This window comes from Stegostoma tigrinum, chromosome 1 (genome assembly GCF_030684315.1).
Source record: "Stegostoma tigrinum isolate sSteTig4 chromosome 1, sSteTig4.hap1, whole genome shotgun sequence".
NCBI lineage: Eukaryota > Metazoa > Chordata > Chondrichthyes > Orectolobiformes > Stegostomatidae > Stegostoma > Stegostoma tigrinum.
The window spans coordinates 37,481,445-37,506,869 of record NC_081354.1 but is presented as its reverse complement, the minus strand read 5'-3'; the positions used below and the strand labels follow the sequence as shown (position 1 = coordinate 37,506,869).

Genomic DNA, 25,425 nt, shown 5'->3' with positions numbered 1-25,425 from the left:
GTGTGAAGCAGACTGGTGCTCTAACAGCATATGTTTAAAAAAAGACAGGGCTAAATTTTGAATAAACTAGAATGGAATGATTGCTGCAGAGCAACACGGGAAAGATGCAGAGATGAAGCAAAGCACAAAATGTTAAAAATATTAAGCAGATGTGGCAAATATGGAAACAGATACAGGACTAGCAGGACAGATCAGTGGTCATTTGTTGGACATTTGACACATTGTAATTACTCCAGTTTCCAGCATCTGCAGTACTCTGGTCCTGAAAATATAGTGTTGAGCTATGACAACAGAGTCAAGGTAACAGAAAGTACTTTTGAAAAAGACTGATCAAAACGACATAGTAACAGAAAGGCAGGAGTCAGTAGAACTGAAACGATTTTTAATTTATCAGCATCATGGTTTCAACATTATTGCTCATCAAGAGAGCAGTTAAACATAAAAATAAATAAAAAGTATTGGTAAAAACCCAAGCAGAAATTTTAAACGAGTAGATTTAACAGGATAAAATTAACAAACTGTTTAGAAAATCCTCATTCAACTTTTTCAGCTGTTTCAGTTAGCTCTACAGAGATCTTGTGGCTCAGCAGTTCCCAGGTTCAAGTCTGACTCCAGTTATTCTGATCATGGAATTAATAGTTAGGGCCCAGGGTGGTCTTGTAGAATAGACAGACCTAGGGGTTCAGGTACAAAATTCTTTGAAATTTGTGTCACAGGTAGACAGGGTAATTAAGAAGGCATTTAGCACTCTTGCCTTCATTGCTCAGATCTGAGTATAGGAGTTAGGAGCTCATGTTTAAGTTGTAAAGGACATTGGCAATGCCTTTTCTGGAGTACTGTGGTGGCCTTGTTATAAGAAAGACACTATTAAATTTGAGGGGGTTCTGAAAAGATTTACCAGGATGTTTCCTGGAATGGAGGGTTTGAAATGTACAAAAAGACTGGGACCTTTTTCACTTCTACATCGGAGGTTGACAGGTGATGTTATAGAGGTTTTAAAAAATCATCAGGGCCAAAAAAAAAACACGGTGAAAGGCAAGAGTCTTTTCCCTAGGGTGGAGGATTTCAAAACTAGGGGGGATATTTTAAAAGGTGAGAGGAGAGATTTAAAAATGTTATGATGGGCAACATTTTCTTTTAAAAGCATTGAGTTGTTAATGTGTGGAATGAACTGCCAGGCAATGTCATGGATGCAGGTACAGGTACAGTGTTTAAAAGACATTTGGATAAATTCAGGAATCGGAAAGGTTTGGAGGGATATGAGTTAAGTGCAAGCAGGTAGGACTAGTTTAGTTTGGGAAATGGTTGGTGTGGATGAGATGGACTGTTTCCATGCTGTATGAACCTACGCCTCTATGGTGATGGAAGAAGGATTCATAACATGATTCAAATGATAATCAACCTGATATCATTTTCGATACTTACTCAAAGGGTGAAGGGAAAAAAAAGGTGTTCTGAAGAAACTATACAAAGGTGAGAAATAAATGCTAAGGTATGATGTGTCTTATGGATAATGCACACTGTTTTCATTGTATGCCACTGGTAGAGTACGGCTGTTTAAAGATGAGTGGCTAAAGTGTCGATCAAGTGGGTGGCTTTGTTTAGAAAGATGTCCAGCTTCTCAAGTGCTGTTTGAATGTAGATAGGAGATCAGTCTTTCAGGAATCTGAAAGCTCCTCATGTATCTACAGTATTAACGTAGTCCAATCGGTTAAGTTTCTAGTCAATAGTAACCATAGAAGGTTGTTAGAATTATAGAATGGTTACAGCACAGAAGCAGACCATTCTGTAAGTCAAACTGGCATTAGCTCTCTGCAACAGCAATTTAAAGTGCTACTTCTCAAACCTGTCTCTGTAAGCCCTGCAAATATTTTTCCCCCTTCAAATACTTATCTAACTTTGAAAAGCACTGATTGAATTTGCAGTTCCTTATCAAAACCAGATAGGTTTTTTACTTTTTCTGTATTTTTGGCTCTGGACTAGTGCCCAGTTATCCATAACAAAAACATTCTGTTTGCCCGCAACCTAGTAATTTTTTTCTCAGCTTGGGAGTGTAAGCAAGATAGCGAGAAGCCTTCAGATACTCACTCAAGGTCAGGAGTTCTCAGTTCTCTACAGTAAAAGCCACTTTAAGCCTGAAGCAAATTATTTTTCCTTCAGCAGTTGCTGTGAGTTGTGATCATTTTGAGACCTTTTAAAAAGTGTGAATAAGGGTTGTGACTTCAGTGCAAAGTCAAAGCATCCAGAAAACAAAACCAAGAAGCAGTGCTCTGATCAGCACAAGAACTATGTCAGCAGATCCTGTGAACAGAGACCACTGAATTGCTTCAGGGATAATGGGAACTGCAGATGCTGGAGAATCCAAGATAATAAAATGTGAGGCTGGATGAACACAGCAGGCCAAGCAGCATCTCAGGAGCACAATTGCTTGGCCTGCCGTGTTCATCCAACCTCACATTTTATTACCACTGAATTGCTTTCCTGTTTTTCCCTCCATTCATAAAACTCATTTTTTCCCAGTCTGTGCGTGCAAGGAGGAGTTTATAATGTGTTGCTGTTTTAACGAATAGAGTTCTAAGTGAATGGTTCATACCAGCTTACTTGTAGCTAGAGTCTACTCATTTCTAACAAATTGTAAGTCTTATTACACACAGAAAATTGGTCCACACTTTCTGTCAAACTGGATCTAAAAGTCAGGGGAAATTCTGTATATTTTACAATAGTTTAACTTTTGTGACAATTCCAGGAATAGCAGGCTGGATTTCTAGTGCCCCATCCAGTGAGGCTTAACAATGTGTAAAAAACATTTTCTTTCAAAGTTTCTGTTGGTTCTTTTGCAAATCACCTTACGTCTGTGACATCTTGGAGGAAGATTCGGTAATGGCAGTTTAGTGAAACATCAAGGGGAAATTGTTAGAGTATCTCTGCTTGGGGAAGATCCATTATGAGGTATTTGTGTGGCAATGAATATTACTGACCACTTCTCAGCCTAAACCTGAACATTATCTAGGTTCTCCTTTCTCCTCATAATTGGCTGTTTCATTATCTAAGATTCCATGGTGTTGGTGGCAGAATATTGGTGAGGATAGAGAATTTGCCAATGGGCTGGAAAGAATGAGTGGCAACCTGTAACCAGTGGGAGTTCTACAGGGATCCTGCTGGGACCACAAATGTTTGCAACAATATTAGTGAGTTGGAGGAAGGAAGCAAATGTATTATAGCCAAATTTGCAGATGACGTAAAAACAGGTCAAAAGGCAGGTTGTGAGAGGGATCGAAACAGTTTACTGAGAGATATCAACAGGCAAATGGACTGCAAGATGGGAAAGTGTGAAGTTGTTCATTTTGGAAGGGAGAATAAAAAAAAGGGTATTATTTAAATGGAGAAAAACTGCAGAAAGCTGCAGCACCAACAGTCATGGGGTACTTGGCATGAAATAAGAAAACTAGCACACAGGTTCTGCAAGTTATCAGAAAAGTAAATGGAATGTTGGTCTCTATTTCAAGCAAGTTGGAGTATAAGAATAAGAAATTTTACTTCAACTGTACAAGGTGAGACCCATATGTGTAGTAATGTGAGCAGCTTGGTCTCATTCAAAGAAAGATATCATTTCATTGGAAGCAGTTCAGAAAACTAGGATGATCCCTGGTATGCAGGGATTGCCATATGGGCAAAGATTCAACAGGTTGTAACTGTCATCACTGGAGTTTAGAGGATTTCTCATCAAAATGATTTAGAGGGGCCGGTGTTGGACAAGGTCAAAAATGACAACACCAGGTTATAGTCAAACAGGTTTAATTGAACACAGAAGCTTTTGGAGTGTTGCTGCTGAGGAAGGGGCAACACTTTGAAAGCTTGTGTGTTCAATTAAACCTGTTGGACTATAACCTGGTTCACGACATGTTTGACCAACTCATCGAAACATATAGGATTCTTAAAGAGCTTGATAGTGTAAATGTTGAGAGGATGTTAGGACCAGAGGGTATAGTCTCAAATACTAGGCAGACAAGATAGAATCTCAGGTAGGAAGAACAATGTGTGGAGTCTGTTTGTTGGAGTTAAGATACAGCAAGGAACAGCAGACATTGGCTGGACTTATTTATAGGCTACCAAATAATGATAGTGTGGGCCATGGTATTAATCAAGAAATTAGAGAAGCACGCTGCATGAGCAAAGTGTCTTCGGATCGTTTTATGTTAAGGAGCCAATTAGGGGCTTTACTAGTTTAGATCTACTATTATGGAATCAAAAAGGGCTAATTAACAATCTTTTTGTAAAATAACTTTTGAACTCATTGTGATAACTCATCCTAAAAGAGAGGTAGTTAATTCTGAAAGGTTTAAATTTGAATATGGGAACATATGAAGGCATAAAACATAGATTAGCTGAGGTGGAGTAGGATAATACATTAAAAGACAAGAACATAAAATTGAAAGGCAATGGAATAACCACCACAGTAACTAACTGCAAAAATTACCCATGTGATCTGTTAAACCAAGTTTCATTCATAGGTTTGACTTGTCCAATTTATCATCACCTGGGACAATAATAATAAAAAATAGCTAAATACTGAATACCAATGCCAGCATCTGAAGTTTATGTATCTCAATGCTTTTATGGTATTTTGCAATTATGAAAGTACTATGCTCTTTGAATGTTCAGTTCCCAATCCTGGTCATCATGCAGCAATGTTTCTGTAATGGCAATTAGATCTTGGCCATGTATCTCTCTTTACGTCTTTAGGTCTGGGGTTATAGTAAAATAGTTACAAGATTGCATGAAGGTACGTACTGTGATTATGATTCAATATTGAATAGTGAGGCAGGCTTGATTCCTATGTTAGAGACAAAGAAACTGCAGATGCTGGAATCCAGGTAGACAAACAGGAGGCTGGAAGAATATAGCAAGCCAGGCAGAGTCTGGAGGAAAGGAGCAGCCAATGTTTCGGGTATTGCTCATCTTCAGGTCCCAAAGCATTGACTGCTCCTTTCCTCCAGATGCTGCCTGGCTTACTGTGTCCTTCTAGCCTCCTGATGGTCTACTTTGATTCTTATGTTCCAATTCTTGACCGTGGCAGCAAGAGGCAAAGCCATCTTGGAGTCAAGTTTAATGCCACAAAAACTCCTTTCTGATCCACAGACTATGGAATCCTTTTTAATTATTGCCCCCTCTTCCACTTCCTGTTCCATTACAATGGACTTGGCAGCTCTGGCTGCACTCCCAAGGATTCACTCCCCTTATTAGTTTCTAAAGTGGAATACCAGTTGGCAAGCAAAAATGATAATTTCTTGTATACTTTTCTTACACTATGCCCTCTTAACTATAAACCATATTTACCAAATTTTTAAAAGCTAAATGTAACAAAACCATTGTTTTAAAATAAATATATACTTGTACATAATTCAAGTTACCTGAACTTTGTTTCGAGGAATTGCCCTGATCTGGCTTTAGTTTCTTCTTTTTAGAACTAGATGAACCGGAAGAGGAAGAGACTTTTCGTTTCTCAATAGCAGGAGTAGAAAGAGCACGCTTCTTGAACAGTTCCCTTTCTTTCAACAATGCTGGATCCATATCTAGAATAGAAAGAATTAATTACAGATCATTTAATATGTGATAAAACACAAACGCCAAATAAATCTTTTCAATTTGAAGAAGAGCAATTTGAGTATGCCCTGCTATTGGTTTTTTTTTGCTAGCTTATCTACTGAGAAACAACGGGCTATAATAGGCTCACTTCCTAATTTGTGATCTCAATTACAGCTTAGGGAAAGGTCATGATCCTCTTTCCAACAACAAATATCTAGCCAATTACTACATGTTATTAACTATCCCAGAGATTTCTTCACACCACCAGTTTCATCGCTGTGTCAGCAGCCCCACTTGAGTTATTTTAAAGAATTTGTTCATGGAATGTAGGCATTACTGGCTCGGTGAGCATTTATTGCCCACCCCCAACTGCTCAGAGGTCAATTAAGAGTCAAACATATTGCTTTGGATCTGCAGTCACATGTACGCCAGGCCAAGTAAGGACAGCATTTTCCTTCCTTAAAAAAAGGGCATTAGTGAATCAGATGAGTATCATGGCAATGGATAAAAATTCTAGATTTAAAAAAAAAAAATCAAACTGGCGTGGTGGAGACCTGAACCTACAGCAACAATACTACGAGACTTCAATGCCCTTTAAGAAAAATAAGCAAGTCACCTAGGCAAGGTAGATGATCAAAATAAACCCTACTGAGAAATCAATGCTTGCAAGGCAGAGAAGAAAATTGACAAAAGAAAAAGACCTCCATAGGTAATATATTTCATACATACTGACATCATCCAGTTCTACAACATAACAATCACATGGCTTCTCAATTGCTACTAAATTACCAGGCGGCACTTTCAACATCCAGTGTAGGAAGTGGAGCCTTGGTCCAGTGAAGTGGTCCCATCCCAGGCTAGAAGGTTCAAGTTCAAGTTCCACCTGCTCCAGATGCGTCATACATGTCATACAATGGATTAGCAAAAAATTCCTTTAATTAAATATCAGGAAAACTAAAGGCATTACCTTTGATCCCCACTCTAAACTATTTAGCCGAGCTACCAACACCACCCTTCTCCTTGCCAACCGTCCAAGACTACATCAAGGTGTTCACAAGTGGGAATCATTTCTGATTGAAGAGTACTTCCAATCATGCATCTGCACTAGTATATTCTTCCACCTTTAACATCGTCCAACTTTGTTCATGCCTCGTCTAATCTGATGCTGAAATATTCATGCATGTCTATGTTTTTTCTAGACTTGTATATTCCAACGTGCTACTAGCTGGTTTCCCACATTCAATCTATTCTAAAATTAGGTCATTCAACTCTCAGCTTGCTACCCATATCATAGTTTCACAGAAAAATGTGACAACGCAGAAGGATGCCATTCAGCTCATCATGCCTATAGTGGCTTCTTAAATGGGCATCATTATCTAATGCCAAACTCCTGCCTTTCCCTCAAACTCTTGCATATTACTTTTATCCAAATAGCCAACCATCACTGTCATGAACAGCTCAATTATACCTTACCCCACCACACTTACTGGTGCTGCAATCTATCTCCTAACTACTTACTGGGTGAAAAAGCTCTTCCTCACTTGACCTTGATTCTCTGCAGATCACTACAAATCTATGCCCTCTTGTTCTCAGTGCTTTGATAAGCAGGCATCATTTCTCCCCATCTACACCATTTGAATTGCTCATAATTTTGAGAACCATCATCAGATCTCCTCTCAGCTTTCTAAGTAGAACAGTCTCAACCTCTTCAAAATATCCTCATAACTAAAATTCCTCAATTCTGAAACTGCTCTTGTAAGCCTCTTCTGCACTGTCTCATCACTGACTCATCAAATTCTGCCATATTCAGCTTCCGTAGTTTTACTTGCTCCACCATTAACTGTCTACATCGGCTTCCTAGGCTGAATGCTGAATTCCTTCTCCGACATTCTCCCTTTCTTTCATTCTTTAAGGCATTCCTCAAAATCCACCTCTTGATTAAGTTTTTGACTTTGCCTGTGTCTTAACCGTACGAGGCTTGGTATCTAACTTTTCTCTATAATGTGTGTCCAACATTCAGTGCAGGATCCGGTGAAGTATCTTGTAATATTTTGCATGTTAAGAGTGCTATAAAAATGATAGCCATTGTTGGATTACCATGATATTTTAATTTATTTTCAAATCAAGAACATTGAAAATTAAGTTACTTTTTAGTGTCAACATTTTTTGAATTGTGTGCATCACACATCTTTACTGTGTGATAAGAACAATAGCTCAGCTGTTGAGTGCATCTGAGTCATGTCCACAGCACAATGGATAGTTTGAGGGGCAGGGGTAAAAAAAAGAGAGAAAGAAAGAAGCGGAGTGAAATAACAAAGCATAGAGCTGGATGAACACAGCAGGCCAAGCAGCATGTTAGGAGCAGAAAACCTGACATTTCGGACGTAGACCCTTCATGTGCTCTTATGCTGCTGCTTGGCCTGCTGTGTTCATCCAGCTCTACAATTTGTTATCTCGGATTCTCCAGCATCTGCAGTTCCTATTACCTGTTTCAGGTCTGGTCACTTGTTCAGAAATGGGGGGAGGGGAAGGGGATTCTGAAATAAATAGAGAGAAAGGGGGAGACGGATGGAAGATAGATAAAGGAGCAGACAGGTAGAGGAGACAGACAGGTCAAGGGAGGTGGGGATGGAGCCAGTAAAGGTGTCTGAGTTGCTGGTGCAATTGGTCAAAAGGTAACAATGGAAATCTGGCTCAAATGGGCAACATTGTATACGAAAACTACTGACGATTATGACATGTACAGGAAAGATAGGGAAGGAAGGAAAAGGGGGAGTAGCAGAATGATTAAGGAGACAAAGAAGGGATATGATTTGATAGGAGAGTTTGGAAACATTAGAGGTACCATTACACTACTAGCATTCTCCAGATTGCAAAAAGATTCCATTCTGCAGTCTGTTGGCAAAACAATGCAGCACTATCTGAAAATAGTCAAAAAGTACAGAAAATGTTTATATCTGAGCTTTAAAATTACACTCTTGCAAGGGATCACATTCACAAGTAAGGAGTGTTCCAAAGTTGGATGTTCATTAATCAAGGTCCTTGCACCATAAGCCATAAACTAGTTGAAAATATATAAAAAGGAGAAATTTTGTAGGGAAACTACTGAAATATGAAACCTAAACAGTGATGATAATGTGGCATTTTGATTATCTTAATATGAACTGAAATAGTAATACTGTAAATAGCAGAGAGGGGGAAAAAATTCAGATGAGACTTCAGGAAGACTTTCTAGATTGATAGGTTTCTATTCCAACAACGAAGGAGGAATTGCTGGGTCTGGGAAATGATGGGTTAAGTGGATCAAGTTCAGTTGGTGAACACTCAAAAACAATGAGAGCTCTTGAAGTGCAGTGCCAGTGTTCTTAACTCTGGGCCAGAAATTCTGGTGTCAGTTCCATATGCTTGAGAGGTACATTACAGCATGTCTGTACAAGTTAATTTAAAAAAATATTCAAGGAACAGTGAGCACAGTACAATTGGTCATTAGAAAAGAGTAAAAGCTGTTAATTGGAGATGATCAATTGTTAATTTTAGTGGCTTGAGAACAGATGTGCCTGCGGTAAAAAGTTAAATATTGGCAAACAAAACTGAAATCAAACATCAAGCTGTCCTACAAAGAGGTGATTGCTTTGGTACAGTCAAGATATTAGGAGAAAATATAGGGTAATCAAAGCTAAAGGTCACTGGATGTTGAAAGGGATTGAAAGTAAGATGAAGATGGAAACAAAAAAGGCAAATGTAGTTGACGAGTATATAAATACAACGTGAGAAAAAAACCAAATACAGAAAGGGTAGACAGGAGCAAAGGAAATAAGGCAGAGAGGCTGAGAAATTATTGGTTAAGTTAAAAGGAAATCCAGTTTCGATGTGCAGAGAAATAGTAAAAAGACAGCAGGTTGAAACTGGTTCAGATTAGGATCCAAAATGAAAGGATGTACATATGGAGGAACTAAAGACAGCGTGCACAACTGCAGTATAAGAGGAGTACTTGACGACATGATTTTTTTGGCAAAGACAGGTACAAGGTCTTGCGAGAAACAAGGCAGTTGAGACACTGTATAAGCCAAAAAGTGATGAAATGCTAGAAAGGCTGCCTGTATATAAAGCTGTTAAACACAAGGGCCAGATACAATACATTCCAGAATTCTTAATGCACCAATGGTGAAGTATTATAAAATGCAGGGCTAATGCTTTAATATTCCTGAAGTACAAACACTACATCCTTGTTCATAAAAAGGTTGAAAAAGGATAAATCCATCATCCAAAGGCCAGTCAGTTTAACCTTGGTAATAAGAAAGCTTTACAAATGATAATCTGGGATAAAATTGTCAGATGCTTGCACAGACATGGATTAATTAAGGAAAGTTAGCAATGATTCATTAAAGGAAAAATCGGATTTGCCCTCAACAAACTTGAAGGAGCAAGATAATAAAATGTGAGGCTGGATGAACACAGCAGGCCCAGCAGCATCTCAGGAGCACAAAAGCTGACGTTTCGGGCTTAGACCCTTCATCAGAGAGGGGGATGGGGTGAGGGTTCTGGAATAAATAGGGAGAGAGGGGGAGGTGAACCAAAGATGGAGAGAAAAGAAGATAGGTGGAGAGAGTATAGGTGGGGAGGTAGGGAAGGGATAGGTCAGTCCAGGGAAGACGGACAGGTCAAGGAGGAGGGATGAGGTTAGTAGGTAGGAGATGGAGATGCGGCTTGGGGTGGGAGGAAGGGATGGGTGAGAGGAAGAACAGGTTAGGGAGGCAGAAACAGGTTGGACTAGTTTTGGGATGCAGTGGGTGGAGGGGAAGAGCTGGGCTGGTTGTGTGTGCAGTGGGGGGAGGGGACGAACTGGGCTGGTTTAGGGATGCGGTGGGGGAAGGGGAGATTTTGAAGCTGGTGAAGTCCACATTGATACCATTGGGCTGCAGGGTTCCCAAGCGGAATATGAGTTGCTGTTCCTGCAACCTTCGGGTGGCATCATTGTGGCACTGCAGGAGGCCCATGATGGACATGTCATCTAAAGAATGGGAGGGGGAGTGGAAATGGTTTGCAACTGGGAGGTGCAGTTGTTTATTGCGAACCGAGCGGAGGTGGTGTTCTGCAAAGCGGTCCCCAAGCCTCCGCTTGGTTTCCCCAATGTAGAGGAAGCCACACCGGGTACAGTGGATGCAGTATACCACATTGGCAGATGTGCAGGTGAACCTCTGCTTAATATGGAAAGTCATTTTGGGGCCTGGGATAGGGGTGAAGGAGGAGGTGTGGGGGCAAGTGTAGCATTTCCTGCGGTTGCAGGGGAAGGTGCCGAGTGTGTTGGGGTTGGAGGGCAGTGTGGAGCGAACAAGGGAGTCACGGAGAGAGTGGTCTCTCCGGAAAGCAGACAGGGGTGGGGATGGAAAAATGTCTTGGGTGGTGGGGTCGGATTGTAGATGGCGGAAGTGTCGGAGGATGATGCGTTGTATCCGGAGGTTGGTGGGGTGGTGTGTGAGAACGAGGGGGATCCTCTTTGGGCGGTTGTGGCGGGGGTGGGGTGTGAGGGATGTGTTGCGGGAAATGCGGGAGACGCGGTCAAGGGCGTTCTCGATCACTGTGGGGGGAAAGTTGCGGTCCTTGAAAAACTTGGACATCTGGGATGTGCGGGAGTGGAATGCCTCATCGTGGGAGCAGATGCGGCGGAGGCGGAGGAATTGGCAATAGGGGATGGAATTTTTGCAGGAGGGTGGGTGGGAGGAGGTGTATTCTAGGTAGCTGTGGGAGTCGGTGGGCTTGAAATGGACATCAGTTATAAGCTGGTTGCCTCAGATGGAGACTGAGAGATCCAGGAAGGTGAGGGATGTGCTGGAGATGGCCCAGGTGAACTGAAGGTTGGGGCGGAAGGTGTTGGTGAAGTGGATGAACTGTTCAAGCTCCTCTGGGGAGCAAGAGGCGGCGCCGATACAGTCATCAATGTAACGGAGGAACAGCTGGGGTTTGGGGCCTGTGTAGGTGCGGAAGAGGGACTGTTCCACGTAACCTACAAAGAGACAGGCATAGCTGGGGCCCAAGCGGGTGCCATGGCCACCCCATTAGTCTGTAGGAAGTGGGAGGAGTCGAAAGAGAAGTTGTTGAGGGTGAGGACGAGTTTGCCTAGGCGGATGAGGGTGTCGGTGGAGGGGGACTGGTCGGGCCTGCGGGACAGGAAGAATTGAGGCCATCTGCATGCGGAATGCAGGTGTATAGGGACTGGACGTCCATGGTGAAAATGAGGCGTTGGGGGCCAGGGAATATGCAGTCCTGGAGGAGGTGGAGGGCGTGGGTGGTGTCACGGACGTAGGTAGGGAGTTCCTGGACCAAAGGGGAGCAGATGGAGTCCAGATAGGTGGAGATGCGTTCGGTGGGGCAGGAGCAGGCTGAGACGATGGGTCGACCAGGGCAGGCAGGTTTGTGGATTTTGGGAGGGAGATAGAAACAGGCCGTGCGGGGTTGGGGAACAATGAGGTTGGAGGCTGTGGGTGGGAGGTCCCCTGAGGTGATGAGGTCATGAATGGTGTTGGAGATGATGGTTTGGTGCTCGGGTGTGGGGTCATGATCGAGGGGGCGGTAGGAGGTGGTGTCGGAGAGTTGGCGTCTGGCCTCGGCGATGTAGATGTCAGTGCGCCATACTACCACTGCGCCACCCTTGTCTGCTTGAAGGAGCATTTCTGTTAAGGTAACAGAACACTGATGAAGGTAGTGCTGTGTATTAGCATCTAAAAAGTATTTGGTAAAATACCAGACAATAAGTTTGCCAGTAATACTGAAGCCAATTGAATAGAAAGGATAGTAGCAACATTGTTAAAAATAAATGGCGAAGTAATGGGAAACAGAGAGAAAGGTAATACTAGACCAGGGAAAAAGTGTACAGTTTTGATCTCCAGGGATCAATACCAGGATCTCTCCTTTTCCTGTTGCATTTTAATGAACTCAACTTGGGTGTACACGGCATATTTTATAAATTCGTGAAGAACACAAAATGTGAAAATATTGCGAGAAAGATAATGATTGACCTCAAAAGGGCATAAGCCAATAAAATGAGCAGACTGGTAGATGGAATTTAATGTGGAAAAGTATAGTGTGGTTACCAATCTCTGTTGTGTCAAGCACTCTGCTGAACAGAAAAATGCAGGAACAGGCTTCTGATTTTGAACTAGACTGACACCACGTTGGATTAGGGGAGCACTGAGCTCAGCCTAGACTGCCAGGGTCTGAAAGAGCTATGAAACTCCAGCAGTGGCTGGTGGCTCCGTAGACTGGGGGGTACAGGTGGTGAACTGCTGAGCAGGGCTAGGCCAGTACCCCGCAAACCCAATAGCTACTGCCAAGCTCAGTAATAGTTGGTGTCCTGATTAAGTGATAGGCCATCACCCCGCAGCTCAGATGGTGAAATGGAAGGATGCTACTGAGATCATCAGTGGCTAATGCCACTCGGCCTATGCCACTTAGCTTGTTGGTGGCTGATGTCTGGGACATGTGGGCAGCTGAGCATGCATTAGGTTTGTGTTGGGAATGAGCCATCGGACTCGGCAGTGGCTTTCACCTTGCAGGCTAGGCGGTGTGGCTCTATTATGACTGGGACAGCCTTATGGGTGGTGATAGTGTTGCTGTCAGGCACCGGATATAGATGCAGACTTCCTGTAACTCAGTGACATTACCACAAGCTATTATCTCTCCCTAGCCTATATCAGCAATAGAATGTTACCTCCAGATTATAAGAACTGCAGATGCTGGAGTCAGAGATAACAGTGCAGAGCTGGAGAAATACAGCAGGCCAGGCAGCATCAGAGCAGCAGGAAAGTTAACATTTCGGGTCGGGACCCTTCTTCAGAAATTGGGGGTTGGGGGTGATGGAGCTTAGAAATAAAGAGAGAGAGGAAGGGTGGGGCTGGGGAAAGTAGGTGGAATGGTGATAGGTGAGTGCAGGTAGGGACTGGTTGGATTGGTCAGTGAGGTGGGAGGAGCAGAGAGGCAGGAGAGATGATGGGCAGGTTGTGTCAGGTCAAGGAAGCAGGGTTGGTTGATACTGAAACTGGTAAAATCCACATTTAGGCCATTGGGCTGTAGGCTCCCAAGGCAGAATGTGAAGCGCTGCTCTTTCAGTTTGCAGGTGGCATCATTGTGACACTGGAGGAGGCCCAAGATGGACATGTCACCCAGTGAGTGGGAGTGGGAGTTGAGATGGTTCATAACTGGAAGGTTGCCGTTTGTTGCAAATAGAATGCAGGTACTTTACAAAGCAGTCTCTGAGCCTCTGCTTGGTCTCATCGATGTAGAGGCGGCCCCATTGGGAGCAACGAATGCAAGAGACCACATTGATGGATGTGCAGGTGAGCCTCTGTCTGATGTGGAAAGTTTGTTTGGTGCCTTGAATGGAGGTGAAGGTGACAGTGCAGGGGCAGGTGTAGCACTTACTGCGGTTGGAGGGAAAGATGCCAGGGATGGTGGGGCTAGTGGGGAGTGTGGAGCAGATGAGGGAGTTGCAGAGAGAGCGGTCCCTATGAAACGCAGATGTTTGTGGGGTCAGGATATATATTTCCCTCCTCACCCCTATCTACTTTTCGTAGGGACCCAGACTTGGGCTTAAAAATATACAAGACAGCTTTTTTCCCTTTATCAACTTAATTACATGCTAGGTTAATGCTTGCAGCTCAACTGCTCTCCGGGCAATGAGAGATAAGAGTCAACCACGCTGTGGGTTGGAGTCATAATGTAGACCAGACCAGTTAAGGATGGCAGATTTCCTTCCCTGCAAGAAGTGGCCTCACAAAGGCATTAGTGAACCAGAAATGTTTCACTTTATGACAAGTGACAGCTATTAGTCTAATTTCTTTTTAAGAAAATAGCAATCATGGTGGGATTTAAACCCACCCCCTCCAAACATTAGCCTGGAACTCTGATTACATGTCCACTGACATTACCACCATGCCACTCCCTCTAGTGATTCACCACCATATAAAACTAGGTCACACAAAGGCCTATCTCATCTGTTGTGGTCTACCAAAACTGCTCAACATTTCAAAATCAACGTGAAATGTAAAGGTAACTCAAAGGTTCTTTTTAACACTTTAAACTGTCTACTTAAACACTTTTCCCCGCCTCCTCTGTCCTCATGGACCTCTTAGTCACCAAGATTGGGATCGTTCTGCTGACTTTCCCTTCCCTTGCCTTCCTTTTACCCACAGGCTCAAACTTTCTCAAAAGATTTTTCTCTACTTCAGATAATCAGAACATTAAAACTAAAAAATCACATCACTGGGAGTGGAACAGTCTGAGAGAAATGGAAGAGCAGCTATGTAGGCAAATTTAAGGGAAGTGTAAAGTAATAGTTTTGTGACAGTAGGAGATTTCAATTTCCCCTTCATTAACTAGTGGCTTTCTAGTGGTTAGCACTGCTGTCTCAGCCCCTCAAACTTGGTTTCAATTCCAGCCTTGGGTGATTGTCTGTGTGGAGTTTGCATACTCTCCCCATGTCTGTGTGGGTGTCCTCAGGGTGCCTCCATTTTCTCCCATAGTCCAAAGATGTACAGGTTAAATGGATTGGCCGTGCTAAATTACTCATAGTTCCAGGTGCAGGTCAGGTGGGTTAGCCACAGTAAAAACCCCAAGCAGGGTGATGGGAATGGGATTGGGTGGGAAAAGGTGAGTCTGGTTGGGATGGTCTTTGAAGGGTTGGCATAGAGAAGGTGAATGGCCTCTTGTTGTACTGTAGGGGTTCTATGACTGCATGAACTAGGACAGTCATAGCATGAAAGATTTGGAGGGAGTAGAATTCTTCAAATGCATTCACAGACTGCTTTGTAAGTCACTATGCGGAAGGCCTGACAAGCTAGGGGAGGTCTCTTAATTTAAGTTTAGATAATGAAGCTGGGCAAGTATATGAAGTATCAGTGAGAGAACATTTTGCAGACATCTGGATGTGAGTTTGTTTGCTGAGCTGGAAGGTTAGTTTTCAGACGTTTCGTCACCATTCTAGGTAACATCATCAGTGAGCCTCCGATGAAGCGCTGGTGTTATGTCCCGCTTTCTATTTATCTGATGATAAATAGAATGATGTTACTGATGATGTTACCTAGAACGGTGACGAAACGTCTGAAATCTAACCTTCCAGCTCAGCGAGCAAACTCACATCCAGAAACTCAACCTGAGCTACAAATTGTCTCAATACTCATTTTGCAGACATTGATCATAACTCTGTTAAATTCAAGATTGTTATGGAAAAGGTTCAGAATGGGCCTGAAATCAAAGTTCCAAACTGGGAGAAAGCTAATTTTAATAAGGTCAGACATGGCCAGAGTGGACTGGGTGCAGATACCCTCAAGTAAATCTGTCTCAGAATAGTGGGATGCACTCACAAAGGAAATATGGTAGTATAAGGTCGACATGTTCCAATAAGGAAAAAGGGTGAGACCGTCAAATCCTGTGAACCCTGAAAGGAATATATAGCATTGTACCTATTTTTCTATAATCAAAGAGATGTTATTACATACCTCTGGAGAAGGTGGGATTTGAACCCAAGCCTCCCAGCTCTATACAGCATTGTGCTGAGGTTGTTGACTTGCTCGCCAAGCTGGCTTGTTCTTGTTCAGTTATTTCATTACCATGCTAGGTGGCATCATCAGTGGAGCCTCTCTTGAAGCAATGTTATTCTATTCTGCTTGGAATTTTTACACTGTCTGTTCCGTTATGGTGAGTAGAGTCATTTCCGGTTTTGATCTGTATGGGTTTGTATAGGGGTCCAATTCCGTACGTTTGTTGATTGCGTTACGGGTGGAGAACCATGCTGCTAGGAATTCTCGTGCATGTCTGTGTTTGGCTTGGGCTACTATAGTTAAACCATACCAAACATAGACACACACGGGAATTCCTAGCTGCATGGTTCTCCACCCATAATGCAATCAACAAATGTACAGAATTGGAGCCCATATAAAAACCCATACAGATCAAAACCAGAAATGACGCTACTCGCCATAACGGGCAAGACAATATTAATTCCAAGTGGAGTAGAATGACATCGCTTCATCAGAGGCTCCACTGATGATGTCACCAAGCATGATGATGAAACATCTGAACGAGAACATGCCAGCCTGGCGAGCAAGTCAACAACCTCACCCACAACCCAAACTACAGATCTTTGCCAAAATTTTAAAAAGCATTGTATTGAGGAAAACAGAGACTTAGGGCAGATATGGGAGCTCGACCCAGAAAAAAAAACTTTGGACGAGCATAGAATGCTGCAAGTGGGAACTTAAAAGGGAGATTATGAGAAATACATTGTCCTTATCCATCTTCACTTGTCACAAAATCAACAAAAAAATCAAGTAATTTAGTTTAACATGATTCTATTTTTAACAAATCTATATCATCTCTTGTTTACTAGTCCAAACTTGCCATAATGGCAGTTAATTTATCAGGTTGTTTCTCGAAGATTCCCCACAAATAAAATTGAATAGCCTGTATTTGCCACACTTATCGTTCCTTTTCAACATAAATCTTGGAGCTGAAAACTGGAAGACAGTACACCTCTACAAACACAATTCTCACTCTCTCAGCAATCTAGGATGTATCCCACAGAGATCAGGTGACTTAATCATTAACTGACAGCATCATTACACTACAAAAGAATTAGTTTTTCTAAACAGACTGTTTACAATACAGAAGGAGCCCAATTTGGTCCATGTGTCATCTCTCCGAATGAGTCACCCACCTAGTGTCATTGCCCTGCTTCCTCCCGCCATCATAAATCTGATCATTTGTCTTTTCCAGATTAGAATCTAATTCTGTTTTGAATCTGTCTCCACCATACTCACAAACAGTATATTCCAGACCTTAACCACATAAAGAAAATATTTTTCCCTCACATTACCTTCACTTCTTTTACCAGTTACTTCAAATCTGTCTCTTTTTCTCAATTACAATCATTAATATAATCATTCCATAGAATCCCTACAGTGTGGAAACAGGCCCTTCAGCCCAAAAGGTCCACGCCAACCCATCCCCCCATTAACTCACCACCAGTAACCCACTTAAGCTTCACAACCCCGAATACTATGGGCAATTTAGCACGGCCAATCCACTTAGCCTGCATATCTTTGGTCTGTGGGAGGAAACTGGAGCATCCGGAGGAAACCCACGCAGACATGGGGACAATGTGCAAACTCCACACAGACAGGTGCCAGAGGGTAGAATCAAACGGGGTCCCTGGCGCTTTGAGACAGCAGTGCTAACCATTGAGCCACTGTGCCGGAAACAGCAAAGATCCAACACTGATCTATGGAAGAATTTCCCCTAAGATTTCCTCCAAACAAAAAAAAATTAGTAACCAGTGTTATTAGTTCCCTGTCACTCAGAATAATTCCTCTAAACATGTTGCTATAGTCTCTTCTAACCCACAAGCAATAACATTTTTTACAAATCTATTATGAGAAAATGCACCGACTACATTTTTGAAGCCCTCATACAACACATCAACATCTTAATGATTTCTGCTATTTCCTGGTGTCTTTTCCTCTTTAAATAAAAAAAAGTTTAATCCAGTACCATAGCCTTATTGATTTAACATTTTTAAACTGTCTGAATGATCCCTTTTCTCACCAGGGCCCATGCATCATGTTCTTTGAGAAAAAGGCAAGTTTATTGATAACTCATTCAGTGTCATGATAAATCAACTGCATCGAAGTTCACTTTGATAAACATGCATGTGGAAAGTGAATCTCCATCAACTGATCTCTATTTTGGTCCACATTGATTTTCTTATTAACATGCTCGCAATTGACCTGTGGATTTCACTTTATATTAGCCACCAATCTCAGTTTATGCTGTGCCTTTGCTCTACTTCCCTTTTTCATTTCTCTATTATTTTTCATATGGAGCCAGCCTGACCCTTATATTAAAGCGATGTTCATCATTAGCCCTTTTTAAAAAAAATAAAATCATCTTATTCTCTAAATTCATAATAATTTAGGGAAATCCCTTTCCCTGCTTCTGGGAATCAGTAGACTATACCCAAAACATGTGTCACCTTCCTGACGGGATTGAATCAGTTTTAGTTAAGAGTTAATCATACGTTAATAGTAAATTTAAATGAGCACCACAGATGTTCAAAGGTAGGATAAAGGATGAAAACAAACAGATGGGCAAGGCTAGAAAAGTAGGGAGTAGGAATGACAGCCAGTAGGAGCCACACAATCAGCAAAGTTAAAGGAGGAATTGGGCACAGAAGAGTGCCTGTGTTCACTGTTGAAAAAGAATAGACTATATATAATGGGCACCGGGAAATAAAAGGGTATTCAATAATTGACTTGATCGATATAAAAATCTGGCGACATTAAAATTTGTCTGATTTGGTGTTATAATTAATAATAAAATAAAAGTTGCTGGAAAAGCTCAGCTGGTCTGGCAGCATCTGTGAAGAAAAAAAAATCAGAGTTAACGTTTCAGGTCTGATGACCCTTCCTCAGAAGTTCCATACTTTCTACATTAAACCCGAAACGTTAACTCTGATTTTTGTTCTTGTTCCTGATTTACAACATCCGCAGTTCTTTTGGTTGTTATAATTAATAAGACTGATTGATTTTATAGCCCAATGAATAAACAATTGTTACTTTGAATCAGAGTCTCCTATTAGTTTAATCAAGTTGTACAACAATGCTGCAAACATACAAATTAAGAGCAGGAGCCCCCTGGGTCCGCTCTACCATTTGATAAGCGATAAATGAGGGCTCAATTCTACTTTCCTGTTTACATCATATATTTTGACTCCCTTGTCAATTGAGAATCTACTTAACTCAGGCCCAGAAAAATACATTGATCTAGCCTCTACTTATTGCTTTGGAAGAGAATTCCACACACTAATGTACAGAAAAAAAAACTTCATAAATTGGAGACCCTTTATTTTTACATTGTGCCTTCAGCTCTAGTCTCTTCTGTAAAGGAACAACTCATCAGCATCAAATGATGCCAATGATCCATCAACAGTTAAAATACTTGAGGTCTCTACATCAGTTTTAGAATAAACCAGTCATATTTGAAAAGCTCTGCAGAAAGGAGGGATACCAGTAAAACGCAATACCAACAGTAGCAACAGCTGTGATTTCCAGTCCACCAAAAAAAGTTACCTCTGCAAAACAGCTACTAAACCTTCCACCTTTCAGTCAGTGACACGACATACATGCTCAGCTCCTCATTTGCTCGTCCTATCTGTAGCTGACCGTGAAAATTGTGTACCCATTATCACTTCTACATTATTCATTACTGGTTTAATGAGATGTTATTGGGATAACATCCCATCGATTTCTACACTTCTGTAAATTAATGTCCTTTATCTGCCTACACATACATATGCAGGCACTGCTCTAAAGCTTCCTCCCTAGTTAGGAATTCGGTGTAAGACTTTGTAATTTCTTATCTTTCTTAAGCTTCCTGATTGAATAAAATTAGAGTTAAACTGTCTCAAATAAGGGTAAGTGAAGAACGTTTGTAAAGGTGTGAGACTTCTGAAATATGTAACTTCTGTCGCTGACAAAGGGGCCAGGGCACTGACTTTGTTCCAGCCAGACACAGCGGCAACTTGAAATTACAATCTGTCTCGTTAACAACTTGAAATCGTCTCCTGCCAATAGCAGCCACTCCACGAACGATTGATACTATATCCTAGATATATGGGAACTGCAGATACTGGAGAATCCAAGATAACAAAGTGTGGAGCTGGATGAACACAGCATGAGGATGAAGGGTCTAGGCCTGAAACGTCAGCTTTTGTGCTCCTAAGATGCGGAGCTGGATGAGCACAGCAGGCCAAGCAGCATTTTGTTATCTTCGATACTATATCCTGGTCTTATGTTCTTGATGTAATAATTGTTTTGTGTCCTGTCTTTGTCTGTTGTAATAATTGTTTCATATATCATGTCATTGTGAGATGCAAAATTGTTTTATGTATTATGTACTTAGTGAAGTATAAAAAGCGGGGACTGTCCACTGCTCGGGGAGAATTACTTACGAGACTGCACTCTGTGCTGGGTTACGTACAGTGATTCTCCACAGTTCATACTTGCTCTGTAATAAAAGGATTTGTGTTTTTCTAAACAGGTCAGTGTCTTGTTATTACATCAAGTCCATGAGGGTCTCCGAAAACGAACTTAACATTTGGCGCAACGAGCAGGGTTCCAACGTGTACAGCAGTCTCACGTGGAGGGCTGAATAAGTGATCGTTCGATTGTCGGTGGAGTGAGACGGACGGGCCCACGAGGTACGATTCACCTTGGTCTCTCACTAACCTGCCACCCATGCAACCCCTCGTCTCTGCGTGGCTCTGTGCTGACAGAACCCCGAGATGACTCACAGCCTTGAACACTGCTAAATCCTAATGCCTGGAGGTTCAAGTCCCCCGGTTAGTAAAGAAATCCGGGAGGTTAGAGTCCCCCGGTGGAACTGGGAAAAGAAATCTGGGAGGTTGGAGTCTCCCGGTGGACGGGGTTAGAGTCCCTAGATCAGGTAACTGGGTTCGATTCCCCCGGTGGCCGGGGCTAAAGTCCCTGGGACAAGTAACTGAAAAAACTAAAATCTGGGAGGATAGAGTTCCCCCAGTGACCGGGGGTGAAACCCTGTGTTGGGCAATTGGGAAAAGGGAGGGGGGTTAGTATAAGACCTAGGTATAGAATAGTTACAGTGTCTCTCTGTTTCAACCACCCTGCCTTAGACCGATTGTCAAGAGGGGAAATCCCCCATGCGAAGGTCAGGACCCTGAAGTGGGTGTTGAGACTGAGGACACTGCTGTAGTATATAGAGATAAGTAAAAACAGAGCGCTAAAAAAAACAGGTAATAAAGCAATGGGACAAACACTGGATAAGTCGGGTGTCAGCACTCCTTTACATCGGTTATGCAGGGATGACCCTGAAAATGAAGGACAGTACAGATGTCTGTCGGCATGCTTAATCAAAAAAATGGGAAATGAGAATTGGCCCCTGGGGGGAAACGTGGGATATAGATCTATGTACTAGAGCAGAAGAGGCACTGGAAAGGGTTAATGTCATTCTGGAGAAAGAGCTGAAGAGCTGACTGAAAAATTAAATCTGGCTGGCTTGGTGGACAATGCACGTACAAAGGGGATCAGTGCCTGTGAAAACGAGGGGAAACCAAAAACTTGGGAAGTTTTAAAACTGTAGTGTGAGGATCATGAGATGAATGAAAGGGAAAGAGTTAAACAAGAAAGGCAGGAGAGAGAACAACGAGACAAAGAACGGGGACTAGAGCGGCAGGCCGCGTTGACAGAAAACAAACCAAAAAAAAAATTGGAGGTACCTCCTAACATATCTGGCAGCCGATGTTGTTCCAAATTAATGATACAGATCAACAAGACGCGAAGGATTAGGGAAGGCACCCCTCTGTCCCATCGGAACCACTAACTCCCCAGAACCCTACCCTGGCCAACCTAGATCTGCAGGCACCCCAACACTGCCATCAGTCCCAGCAATCGGCCATAGCCCTATCACCGCCACTGTACGCTGACCAAACTAAATCTCCTGTAGAATCTCCAAGCCCTTCAGTAATCAACCCACATGAATCGCCTGACAAACCTACGGCTTGTACAGACCCTATCTCCTGTTGTACCAGGTCTAAAACTAAACAAACAGGAAACAGAATACAGACCAGACCGTTAGTGAACAAAAGGAGGGACAACAGGATTCTTTTAAAACCCATAAGAGAAGCCCCAGGAAACACAAGTCTCGGGTGAGGTTTACTCAACTCTCTGGCACCTGTTTAGTGTTTCCTAGCAACTCCACAAGTAGCGAAGAATATGATAGTCCCGGCTGACAGGCAGAGGATAGTGAATGTGAGGACGGAGTTTGGAAGAGGCCCTCAAATAGCCATCCCCCAAAAGAAGGACCTTCATGAGAAAAATCTCCAACAATTTCCTAATCACACGGTCCCTCACCCAATCCCAACACAAGGGGTCAAAATACAAGGTAGGTCTATACCGCTTGGAAGCCACAAGAGATGTGTTTAATTATGTCAAGGGCCCCTGATCGAAAGACTAACCCAGAAGATTTTATAGATTACATCCTGGGCACTATTCAAATGTACCAAGCCACCCCCAAGCCCTCTTTAGCCTGTGTTGCATCTATGCTGTGCTCTCCAGCCCTCAGGGTCAGCCCCAGGAACTTGACCTCCCTCAACCCTATCTGTGCCTTCTTAGGGTTTACCTTCAACCCGCTCCTGCACGGGAGGCGTAACAACTCACTAACTAGAGGGCCGTTTTCCTCACTATTGTCTGTGAACAACAGGATGTCGTCCATGTACTATACAAGCCTGTGTGGCTCACTGAAATCTTTTAAACAGTCTGCCATTCGCTGGTGGAAAATGCTGGGGCTATTATGGAAACCCTGTGGCAGACAACTCCACGTGTTCTGATGTCATTTAAAAGTAGATGCGAATTTGTACTGGTCCTGCCGAACTGAGATAGACCAGAAACCATTCAAAATATCTTGCTCCCTAGTTCAGTTTGGCAAATGAGATATTGTGACACTGTGCAAATGAGACACAAGACAGAGCAGAGATTCCTCCTGTGTACTAACCCTGTTGCCCTTCCTCCTAAATGATAGCAATCATCATGTGGAGTAGTTATTGAAGCTGTCCTACCCAGTGTGTGGATCTGCCTCACTACCACTAGCGTCAGCGCTGCCACGGGTCAGTCTATGCTCCTTGGTGCTCCCCTCAAGTCCACAAGGTGAGGGAGAGAATCCTCCTATTCTGAACCCAATCCCCTGCCCCATCCCAGTGTTCACTGTTTACTGCCTGTAAGTGGACAGTCATCCTACTCTCGTCTGCTGCTTCTGCATACATCAGAGCTACAATGAAGCCACGTGATTAAAACCAGACAATCCTGAACCCCCACTACATGCTGTAGCATTTCTACTGTGTTTGTCTGATATGTCAGCTGTTGAATTGATTACTTTCCTTTGTACCGTATAGCTCTGTTACGGCAGTGATTGTGTTGCAGGCCTTCACTGACACTACACCCCCTCTCCGCCCTGCTATTCCTCAATAGTGAACGTAGGACTTAGGGCAGGAGTAGGCTGCTCAGCCTTGCCAATGTGCTCTGCCATTCACTAAGATCATGGCTGATCTGTGGTTTCAACCCCACATTCCTGTTTCTTCCTTTTGTGTATGTGCTGCCATTCTTCAGATGTCAAGGACATAACTGTCGCAGTCTACTACATCACTTACACACACACCCATACATCATACTGAAACTGACAGGTTTACAGTAGGCCCTTTAAACTTGAATTATAACAACCGGTTGCCTACTACTCCACTCGCCTGGGCACTGTAGCTCAGGGATTACCCCCTTGTTCCCAGATTCTCTCTGCAATTTATTCCTTATCTCTTCCTGCTCCAATATTAACCCAGTCACATTTCCAAGCAAACCCCCACATGACTGCCTGCTAAGGAACCAATTTCTAACCTCTCCCTGCCCGGACCTTAAATGATGCCCCACTCCCTTCTCCGGACCCAGTGTGGATTTTTAACGTCCTCAGGTACACCCATCCAGAACTCCCTGTCTGTTAAAGATCTTCTCCAGGCAATCCTCCTCCCTAAACAATTGGCTATTATCAAATGCGTTGCCCATGCCTCCGTTGATTCTACAGTTACTCGGGGCAACGCTCGGGCTGATCTGGCTGCTAAAGACCAAATTTTTATTATACCCTCTATGCACAAGCAGGCGGTAAATCGCACGCCTTCACACAAGACGGGCATGCCAGATATAGTCACTGTTCGGCACTTATAGGGGGACGCCCCTGCTTCTGAAAAGAATATTTGGATGTTTGCATTCTGCGTACTCAGGCCTTTGGGTTACCCCAGTCAGCCAAGTGTGTGTACCTGGTACTTTGTTATCTATGCTTGTTGACTGTCTGCATTCTGACACCCACCTTGGCAAGGGGGGAATGAGTGGTATTATGCTCCGTACCTGGTGGCACCCCAGACTGACTGAGGCAGCCCAGTCTCGTATAGCAACATGTGTCACATGCCAGCAAAACAATGTCGGTTAGGGGGAGAGATGCTCACCAGGAAAAACACCCTTGCCAGGTGGACTGTTTGAATGCATTCAGCTGGATTTTATTGAATTACCGCATGTAAACTGTTATAAATATTGTCTTGTCATTGTAGATGTATTCAGTAGGTGGATAGAGGCTTTCCCAATGACAAACAACAAAGCCTCAACAGTAGTAAAACTATTATTAACTGAAATAATACCGAGGTTTGGAGTGCCACGACAAATTAGTTCGGACAATGGCCCTCACTTTGTAGGGAAAATTATTAAGGAACTGTATGATACGTTACACATCCAATAACAATTCCACTGTGCCTACTACCCCTGGGTGGCAGGGATAATGGAAAGGGCTAACGGAACACTTAACACTAAATTAACCAAGCTGACATTCGAGACTGGCCCTAATTGGTTAAAGGTTTTGCCATTAGCCTGTATCACATGCAAATAACAACCCATTCTACTACTGGGCTCTCAGCAGCAGAAATAGTCTATGGCCGACCCAGTAGAACACCATGGGATGCCAATACCAGCCCACCCAAATTGACCTAAGTGTGATGGGAGAAGAAATGCAAAGGTATTTCAGACAACTAACATCTTTAAAGTTTCTCCATTCACAGGTGAAGTGTGCCTTTGGACCGCCTCCGCAGACAGCGGACCAAGACCTCAAGATTCAGGATCGGTCTTTGTGGCCACAGATTGGAGATTTTGTACTTGTCGGGGACTGGGATCACCCCAAGTTTGGGCCGAGGTGGAAAGGACCGTATCAAGTACTTGTTCGGACTCC

General features: G+C 42.9%; 1 protein-coding gene across 1 annotated transcript in view; it reads right to left on the bottom strand.

The window, feature by feature from the left end:
- Nucleotides 1-25,425, bottom strand: part of gtf2e2 (general transcription factor IIE, polypeptide 2, beta) — an 82,000-nt gene that overhangs the window by 47,057 nt on the left and 9,518 nt on the right. The window contains exon 2 of the mRNA XM_048538406.2: nucleotides 5,412-5,573. Within this exon, the coding sequence (XP_048394363.1) occupies nucleotides 5,412-5,571 (160 nt within the window). The 5' untranslated portion in view covers nucleotides 5,572-5,573. The remainder of the gene's footprint in view (nucleotides 1-5,411; nucleotides 5,574-25,425) is intronic.